Source organism: Silene latifolia, chromosome Y, assembly GCF_048544455.1.
Source record: "Silene latifolia isolate original U9 population chromosome Y, ASM4854445v1, whole genome shotgun sequence".
Taxonomy (NCBI): domain Eukaryota; kingdom Viridiplantae; phylum Streptophyta; class Magnoliopsida; order Caryophyllales; family Caryophyllaceae; genus Silene; species Silene latifolia.
The window spans coordinates 414,351,780-414,361,003 of NC_133538.1; the positions used below are offsets into that span (position 1 = coordinate 414,351,780).

At 36.7% G+C, this 9,224-nt stretch overlaps 1 protein-coding gene across 1 annotated transcript; it reads right to left on the minus strand.

Annotated features, from left to right (window-relative positions):
* Positions 1 to 564: 564 nt before the first annotated feature.
* On the minus strand, positions 565 to 2,248 carry LOC141632375 (protein FAR-RED IMPAIRED RESPONSE 1-like). Its single transcript, XM_074444927.1, has 3 exons — positions 1,391 to 2,248; positions 947 to 1,237; positions 565 to 591 (listed from the first exon to the last, which is right to left on the minus strand). The coding sequence occupies exons 1-3, from the start codon at positions 2,246 to 2,248 to the stop codon at positions 565 to 567; spliced, it is 1,176 nt and encodes a 391-aa protein (XP_074301028.1).
* Between the last annotated feature and the right edge of the window lie 6,976 nt (positions 2,249 to 9,224).

The window sequence follows — 9,224 nt, forward strand, 5'->3', positions numbered from 1 at the left end:
TATTCTCTAAAATAAATCAGGGGGTAGGGATTGGAAATTCCTTTTTATTTGAATAAGTTGTGATATTATTCAGCAGACAAAATTGTGATATTATTGCGCTCACTGGTTGATATTGTCTAGTATGTAGTGTGATATTTCAATCATATTTTTGTAATATTTCTTCCAAAAAACATCCAATTGTAGTGGTAATATTTATGAATACTGGTGATATTGTTTCACTTGAAATGTGATATTCCTTAGAAGTATTTTACAATATAATACAATATAATAAAATACGTATACAAGCAAGTGTAATGTTGTGATATTGTTTAACTATTATGATGATATTGTTTTTGTATCAAATGTGATAAACCTTCAAAGGAGGTGGGATAGTATTTAATAATGGCAACAAAACGACATTAGTAATTATGCGGTTTTTATAACATTGATACCCAAAATGGAAAAAATACAAAATTGATGCCATTTGGAATGACATACAAGAAAAAATTGAATAGTTTAAACAATGAAAAGTCGATTGTGAAAAGTTGATGATGTAAAATAAACTTCCTCAGCATGCAGAAGCCCTTAATCACTATCAACAAGTGAAGAAATCTGCTAAACAAACAGACAAAAACAGTGACATAACGTTAGTAATAAGTTTGACAAAGTATAACTTCTTTTTGATCAACTTCTGGAAAACTGTGATATTGTTTCAAGGGTTGTATGATATTGTTATTAAATGATTATGATATTGTTTCAAAGTAGACACCTTTTAATATTGGGATGATAATGTCTACAATCAAGTGTATATTCTGATAGTGGTTAAAAAGGTACTGATATTATTTACCATGGTATGTGATATTTTTTTGCGTGGACTGTGATATTGTTTATCAGGTACACACTTCAGCAACTGTGGTATAGCAAACGTAAAACTGAAATAAGAAAAGTTGTAAGACAAATTACTTACATCGGATTCATGATCAAACGAGTGTTGTGATGTATCAACAGCTGGATTAGGGCAATTTCGTTTATCATGATGTGCCATTTGTTTACAATTATTGCAAAATCTTTTCGGCTTTTGTGCCTTTGCAACATACTGATCTTTCTTGGACATCAACCTCTTGCCAGTACCCTTGTTTTTTGATTGAACAGGAGGTAGTATACGGACCTCAGATGAAGACTTAACCCCAAGGAGCATCTCCAACTCTTGGTGTGTAGTCAATTTTTCAGCACCAGACTTGAAATTTTGTCTAAATGTCTTCAGTAATGAAGTCAGTTCATTATGTGATTTTCAGGCAGAGATTTGAGCAGTGTTAATGTTGAGTAGAATTCAGACCAGATAGTCGAAATCTGAAGCTTAGTGACATCCGACGAAGTAAAATCATCCAACAATTGACCGTGAGCATCATACAAGGGCATTTTTAGTGTTCTTTGTCCACCTACTGAGAAGATACTTATCAGGTATCTTTTTGATCCCTTTACCTGATAAAATCCAGATGATGTGTTTACATATGTATCCCTTCCTCTCAAACAGCTTGCAAGAACATGTTGCATCAAACGTTGAAGGATTAAATGTGACAGTGTAAGTCTTATTGAAGATAGAATCTTCAACTTCTAGGAACCTTGTACTGCCCTCCCTTGAAGAATCACCCGCACTACATGAGTTTAGAGAATCAACGCACTTCTGTTGGAATTCATAAAAGAGAGCGTGCGTATAAACATTCGATGCATGAACCTCAAGGCTAAGAAGGGTTTTGGTTTGAGGTAGGGAGTGATCACTATCTCTATCAAGAGATTTTTGGGTGTACCGTTGCTGATCCATAGCACTTTGAAAGCGCATCCAAAACTCAACAAGTGTGCCATGAGGATTCTCAAACCGCTTAAAGAAGCTGTTTTCGCTCTCAGAGCGTTGCGTTGTTCTTAATAGACAACCAAGAGGAATATCACGATAATACGCCGGAATCCAACGTTGCCGCTTGGAAAACAGATATTGCAACCATGTATTATCTTCCAATTGAAACTCACTGATCAACGAACACCACCTCTCTTCGAAGTCAGCAGGCTCTAAGTCTGAATCCCAAACAACAGAATTCAGACGAGTGACGAAGTTAGTCTCTTTGGTCACTGTCGTTCCTACCTTTTCAGGTAATTTCTTCATAATATGCCACATGCAATAGCGGTGGGCAGCAGTCGTAAAAGTAGCAGGGACTGCAATTTTCATAGCAGGACATTGATCGGTAAAAAAGCAATGCGGTTCCTTCCCACCCATACAATCTAAGAATTTTGTGAAAATCCATTTAAAATTCTGGTCATTCTCCCTAGACATAAGCTAAGCGCCAAAAGTGACGGACTTCTTGTGATGATCAACACCATTAAAAGGAGCAAAGATCATGTCGTACTTATTAGTTGAATAGGTTGGGTCAAAAGTCACCGCCTCACCGTATAGAGCGTAATTACGACGTGCTGCTGCATCAGTCCAAAATACACGAAACAAACACTTATTCTGATCAATATCATAGGCATAATAAAAACCTTCCTGGGTTTCATGAAGGGTTTCCAACTGGTCTACAAACATTTGAGCATCCTTAAGACCTATAAAACACTTGATTTCCCTTCCAAAATTCTTAAAGTCAGTCAAAGAAGCTCCAATATTTTCATAGCCGTCAACATATTCCTTGACGGACCTGAAAGTAGAGGTTGGGCCAATATTGACCTTGCAATTATCAACGATTGTTTGTTTATGTTGCAAAGCAAGGTTTCTACATTTTTTCTGAAATTCTCTATACTTGAGTGGAGAAAGACGGTGGTTATGGGCAGCATGAAACTGATCAACAACAAAGAGTCGCACTTGAACTTGGTCAATTTTTTTAATAACAAAATTAAAGAAAATCCTAGCTTTACAACCAATCCTAGTAACCTTAGTCTTCTTCGGATTACAGGCCTTGACCATTGGCTCCTCCTCCTCACCAGTAATGGGTAATATTGTCGGCTTAGAATCCCTAAATCCTTCCCGATGACACACAATCAATTTTGTCCTAATATCTCCACTACTACGAAACCTTTTCGTTGAAGATTTTCTTGGTTCAAAACCACATGCTATTGCATAAGTCTCATAAAACTGTATACCCTCGTCTAACGTAGCAAAAGTTTGTCCTATTGTAGGTGTAAATTCAGTTGCAATATTTCGACCCACTCTTGAACCTCCGGGGGTCACCATCAAAGAAAGACGATTCCCAGCATGCACCTCATCAACATCTATGCATTGTGGAGTAGGAACAGGTACCAGAGGGACAATAAAAGTATTTTCTACAGCAAGAGAAGCTGAATAAACAAATTATAACAAATATAACTAGATTATAACAAACTATGATATTGTGAAGGAATGCATGTGATATTGTGTAACATAAAATGTGATACTGATGAATATAAAATAAATACGCAACCGTATTGCAGCCTATGATACTGTGAAAGAATACATGTGATATTCTGGAGCATAACAGTGATACAAATATAACAAATATAACTAGATTATAAAAAAAACTATGATATTGTGAAGGAATGCATGTGGTATTGTGTAACATAAAATGTGATACTGATGAATATAAAATAAACACGCAACCGTATTGCAGCCTATGATACTTTGAAGGAATACATGTGATATTCTGGAGCATAACATGTGATACAAATGCACAAAAACTGATTACAAGTCATGTCTGCAGATCTATGATAATCTTTTGTAAAGGACTCAATGTGATATTCAAGCATAACATGTGATACTAATGCACGAGAGTAATTACCGAGTCATATCTTTGCGACCTATGATACTCTTGTAAGGAACTCAATGTGATATTCTAAAGCATAACATGTGATACTAATGCACAAAAAGTAGTTGCGAGTCATGTACTGCAGCCTATGATACTGTAAAGGACTCAATCTGATATTGTGAAATGAAACTGATTCTAATGAGCACTAATCAGGCAAACAGAAACTATAAAATGTGATACTATTCAGAATTAATTATGATACTCTACTAAATAAAAAATGATACAAAGAAACTGTTAAATAACGATTAAAACTTGAAGTAAACACAAGCAGTGAATGCAAAATAAACTTGATGATAAACAAAACAGACAATGAGTACATCATTTTTATACGTCAATTAGAAGATGAAGAAAACAGAGATTAAATTTTAACACAACAAAATAGCAGAAACTACATGTTGAAGAAAGTATATAATCAGTACATGATTTTAATTAATAAAATAGCACGAATTGATGAATCCGTGACTGATGATGATGAATTATAACAAAAAACCAGTAATTACACAACGAATTCAGTCGAAGATACAATAACAATAAAACATCCAGAATGAAAAAATTTAAACATAAAATTAAAGAAGCAAAAAACGATGAAATACCTGACATTGAATATGTTAAAATTGAGGAAAAATGAGATGAAGACGAATGATGAAGAAAAAGTGAAGGAGAATGAGCAACTGAGACGAATGATGAAGAAAATCGCTGGAAATCGATCACAGATGATGAACACAGGTGAAGATGACAACGAGAGCGAAGAAGACAACAACGCGCGAAAAATTGACGGCGTGAGAATGAAGAGTGTGATTGCGGAAGAGAGAGAGAGAAGAGAGAGAAAGTAAATGAATTCAAATGGTGAGTTTGAGCTGATAATAGGGTTTATATAACAACTTTAGGAAATTACAAAAATACCCTTACTAATAGCTTGATATAAAGCGGTATTGTTATGACTCATGTGTGATATTGTCGATGGACTCATGGACTCAAATAATTAGGTAGGACTCATGTGATCCTAATTCTATATATATATATATATATATATATATATATATATATATATATATATATATATATATAGAGAGAGAGAGAGAGAGAGAGAGAGAGAGAGAGAGAGAGAGAGAGATATATATATAGAGAGAGAGAGAGAGCGAGAGTTCTTATGAGTCTTCCTCTTTCATTGAGTCCCTAAGTCCCTCTAAGGGCTATTGGATGGACTCAATGGATGGTTGAGATGGATGGAGAGGAAATTAATTAAGGAGTAACCAAAGGAAAAGGAAAAAAATGTGGATGGTTGGATTGAAATGGATGGTTGGGATTGAAAAAAATTTTTATCACTAATCAATTTTTTATACACTTATTAAATTTTCTTTCTCTCTCTAGCCCCTAATTAATCAGTTTTAAGTTTCATATTTTATGAGTGTAAATCTAATGTTGTATGAGTTTTCTGAGTGTAACTTTGATTTTTTTTGTGACGGAAAATTTGATTTTTTGGGTGACAGATTTTATGGCGGTTTTTTATGCAAAAAATTGAATTTATACAATTTCAACATTTTACGAGTATAAATGTAATATTTTAAGAGTGTAATTTTGATTTATTTTTTTTTGTGACGGAAATTTTGAATTTATATAATTTTAACATTTTACGAGTGTAACTTTGATGTTTTACGAGTGTAAATGTAATATTTTATGAGTGTAATTTTGATTTTTTTATGACGGAAATTTTGAATTTATATAATTTTAACATTTTACGAGTGTAACTTTGATGTCTTACAACTGTAAATGTAATATTTTAAGAGTGTAATTTTGATTTTTTTATGACATAAATTTTGAATTTATATAATTTAACATTTTACGAGTGTAACTTTGATGATTTACGAGTGTAAATGTAATACTTTAAGAGTGTAAATTTGATTTTTTAGGCAATTTTCTATATAAAAATTGAATTTATATAGTCTTAAAATATCACGAGTGTAAATTTGATACTTTACGAGTGTAAATGTAGTATTTTAAGTGTAAGTTTGAAGGTCTACGAGTGTAAATTTGAAGGTTTAAGAGTGTAAATTTAATGCATTACAAGTGTAACTTTTGTCCTTTACGAGTAAGACTTTAGTCTGACCACCAACAAACACCACCACGGTCGTCCTCCAACACCAACTTATACCCACAAAAAGATCTATAGTAGATCTGGAAAAAAAAACGAGATATTTGATGAGTGTAACTGTAAACAATATACGAGTGTAACTGTAAAGAAATACGAGTGTAAATTTAATAAAATACGAGTGTAAGTGTAAATCTGAAAAATACGAGTATAACTGTAAAGAAATACGAGTGTAACTGTAAAGGAATACGAGTGTAAATTTAAAGAATTATGAGTGTAAATTTAAACAAATACGAGTGTGTAGACACCTCAAAATGTTTACCTAGCCTTACGGGTACCCGATGATGAGGCTCAAATTTAATGACTAAATGAAAATTGACAATGTTATAAGTAACGGCTCTTTACGCTTATTTCCAGAGTGTTTACTCAAAATGGCATAAAACCACCCTTAAACTCTCTATGTCCATTTAGCCCATTTTATCATATTACGGCATAAAACCGTTAAGTAATAAATAGGAAATCACTTTTAGACTTACTCCCTCCATTCAACAATTATCACCCCATTTCTCTAATAAATAGGAGGAGTATTATATTGAAGTGGGGTGATAAAAGTTGAATGGAGGAAGTATTTCTTACCTGGTCCATTTCATTAACTACCTCGCCAACTCTCTCGAGCACTTCATACGGTCCAATATACTTAGGACTAAGCTTGCCCTTAAGCCCAAATCTCTTAACACCTTTCATCGTCAAAACCTTAATAAAAACCTTATCGCCATTCTCAAACTCAATCGGCCTACGCCGCAAGTCTGCATATGTCTTCTATCGATCCTGGGCTGCCTTAAGCTTCTCATAGATCAACCTCACTTGGTCAATCGATTCCTGAACCAACGTTGGACCAAGAATGACAGCCTCACGAGAATCATCCCAACACAAAGGACTACGACACTTCCTTCCATAAAGTGTCTCAAACGGAGCCATCTTAATATTAGCTTGGTAACTATTGTTGTAGGAGAACTCCACAAGCGGTAAACTCTTCTCCCAAGTAACCTGAAACTCCAAAGCACAAGCTCACAACATATCCTCAAGCGTCTGAATGGTATGCTCAGTCTGACCATCAGTTGCGGCATGAAAGGCAGTACTCATCTTAAGCTCACTGCCCAAAGCCAACTACAACTTCTTCCAAAACTGAGAACAAAACCTCGGGTCATGGTCGGAGATGATATCCTTAGGAACCCCATGAAGACGAATGATCTCACGCTGATAAGTATTCACTAGTTCCTCGAGACTCCAAGTCTCTTTCATCGGAATGAAATGCGCGACCTCAGTCAAACGATCAACCACGACCCAAATCGTATTCATTCCTCTCGGCGACCTCGGCAGACCCATGACGAAGTCCATTGAAATCGAATCCATTTCCAAGTGGGAATATCCAAGGGTTGCAGTAGACCACCAGGTCTCTGATGTTCGAACTTGACCTTCTGACAGATCAGGAAACGACTCACAAACTCGGCGATCTCTTTCTTCTTACCCGGCCACCAAAACCTTAGCTTCAGATCCTTATACATCTTATCACCACCAGGATGAACCGAATAGGGAGTACTATGAGCCTCCTTGAGAATCTTACATTTTAAGACCTCACAGCTAGGCACACACCAACGACCTAGGAATCTTAGACCATCATCAGGTCCAATGTCGAAGTCTCTGGCGCGCCCTTCGCTTATAGCGACTCAAACTCCTTCTAACTATTCATCCTCTCTTTGCTTAACTCGTATCTCATGAAGAATCTCGAGTTCAGCAACCATCGCACTCAAATCTAAAGTACCGGGAAGAACTACTTCAAGGCTCATCTTCTGGAACTCTCGACTCAAGTCGTCAGGTAACACCATCACCGATCTCATAGCATGAAACACTTTGCGACTCAAAGCATCGGCAACTACGTTTGCCTTACCCTCATGATACTGCAGCTCAACCTTGTAGTCATTAAGCAGCTCCAACCAGCGTCTCTGCCTCATGTTAAGATCTCTCTGAGTGAAGATATACTTCAAGCTCTTATGATCCGTATAAATGTTGCAAGAGACTCCATTCAAGTAGTGTCACCACAACTTAAGCCTAACACCACTGCTTCTAACTCAAGATCGTGAGTCGGATAGTTCATCTCGTGAACTTTCAACTGACGGGAAGCATAAGCCATAACTTTACCCTTCTGCATCAGGACACAACCCAAACCAGACTTTGACGCATCACAGAAAACATCGAACTCAATGCCCTCTTTTGGTAGAGTCAACACAGGAGCGGTAGTCAACCTTTTATTCAACTCCTGAAAAGCAGCTTCACAAGCCTCAGTCCAAATGAACTTGGATTCCTTGTTCATTAACTGAGTCATCGGTCTTGCAATTTTAGAAAAGTCATGCACAAAGCGACGATAGTACCCAGCTAGTCCAAGGAAACTCCAAACCTCGTTCACATTCTTTGGACTCTCCCACTCGACCACAGCTCGAATCTTCGACGGATCAACCATAACTTCATCGCCAGATATCACATGACCCAAGAAGGTAACTTCCTTTAACCAAAACTCGCACTTTGAGAACTTAGCATACCATTTTTGCTTACGCAGAGTCTCCAATATAACATGAAGATGATTCTCGTGCTCAGCCTCGTCTCTCGAGTAAATCAGTATGTCGTCTATGAACACCACGACACACTTATCCAAATACTCGCTGAAAGTGCGGTTCATCTGATCCATGAAAACGGCTGGTGCATTCGTCAACCCGAACGGCATCACCACGAACTCATAGTGGCCATACCTCGAACGAAAAGCAGTCTTAGGAATATCCTTATTCCTAACTGGTATCTGATAGCAACCTGACCTCAGGTCGATCTTAGAGAACAAACTTGTACCATGGAGCTGATCAAACAAATCCTCAATCCTCGGCAAAGGATACTTATTCTTGATAGTAACCTTGTTCAGCTCACGGTAGTCAATACACAACCGCATGCTACCATCCTTCTTCTTGACGAACAAAACAGGAGCACCCCACGGCGAAGTACTCGGTCGGATAAAACCCTTATCGATCATATCCTTAAGTTGTTTCTTAAGTTCTTGTAACTCAACTGGTGACATACGATAGGGAGCTTTCGAAATAGGACCAGTTCCAGGCAAAAACTCAATCGAGAACTTTACATCTCGCTCAGGAGGAATACCAGGTAGATCCTCAGGAAAGACATCGGGAAACTCCTTAACCACAGGAATATCCTCTAACTTAGGCTCAACTGAAACACCCTGAACACTGCTCAGATAGATCTGATAATCCTTTCTACTCAAGCTAACCATC

Bases quoted from the DNA above. Each gene is read 5' to 3' on its own strand.
- LOC141632375 (XM_074444927.1), bottom strand. From the start codon at position 2,248: ATGGGTGGGAAGGAACCGCATTGCTTTTTTACCGATCAATGTCCTGCT. The intron at 1,238-1,390 runs GTATGATGCTCA...TCATTACTGAAG, and splicing joins AGAACACTAAAAATGCCCTT to ACATTTAGACAAAATTTCAA. The intron at 592-946 runs GTAAGTAATTTG...TTTGTTTAGCAG, and splicing joins CGTTTGATCATGAATCCGAT to ATTTCTTCACTTGTTGATAG.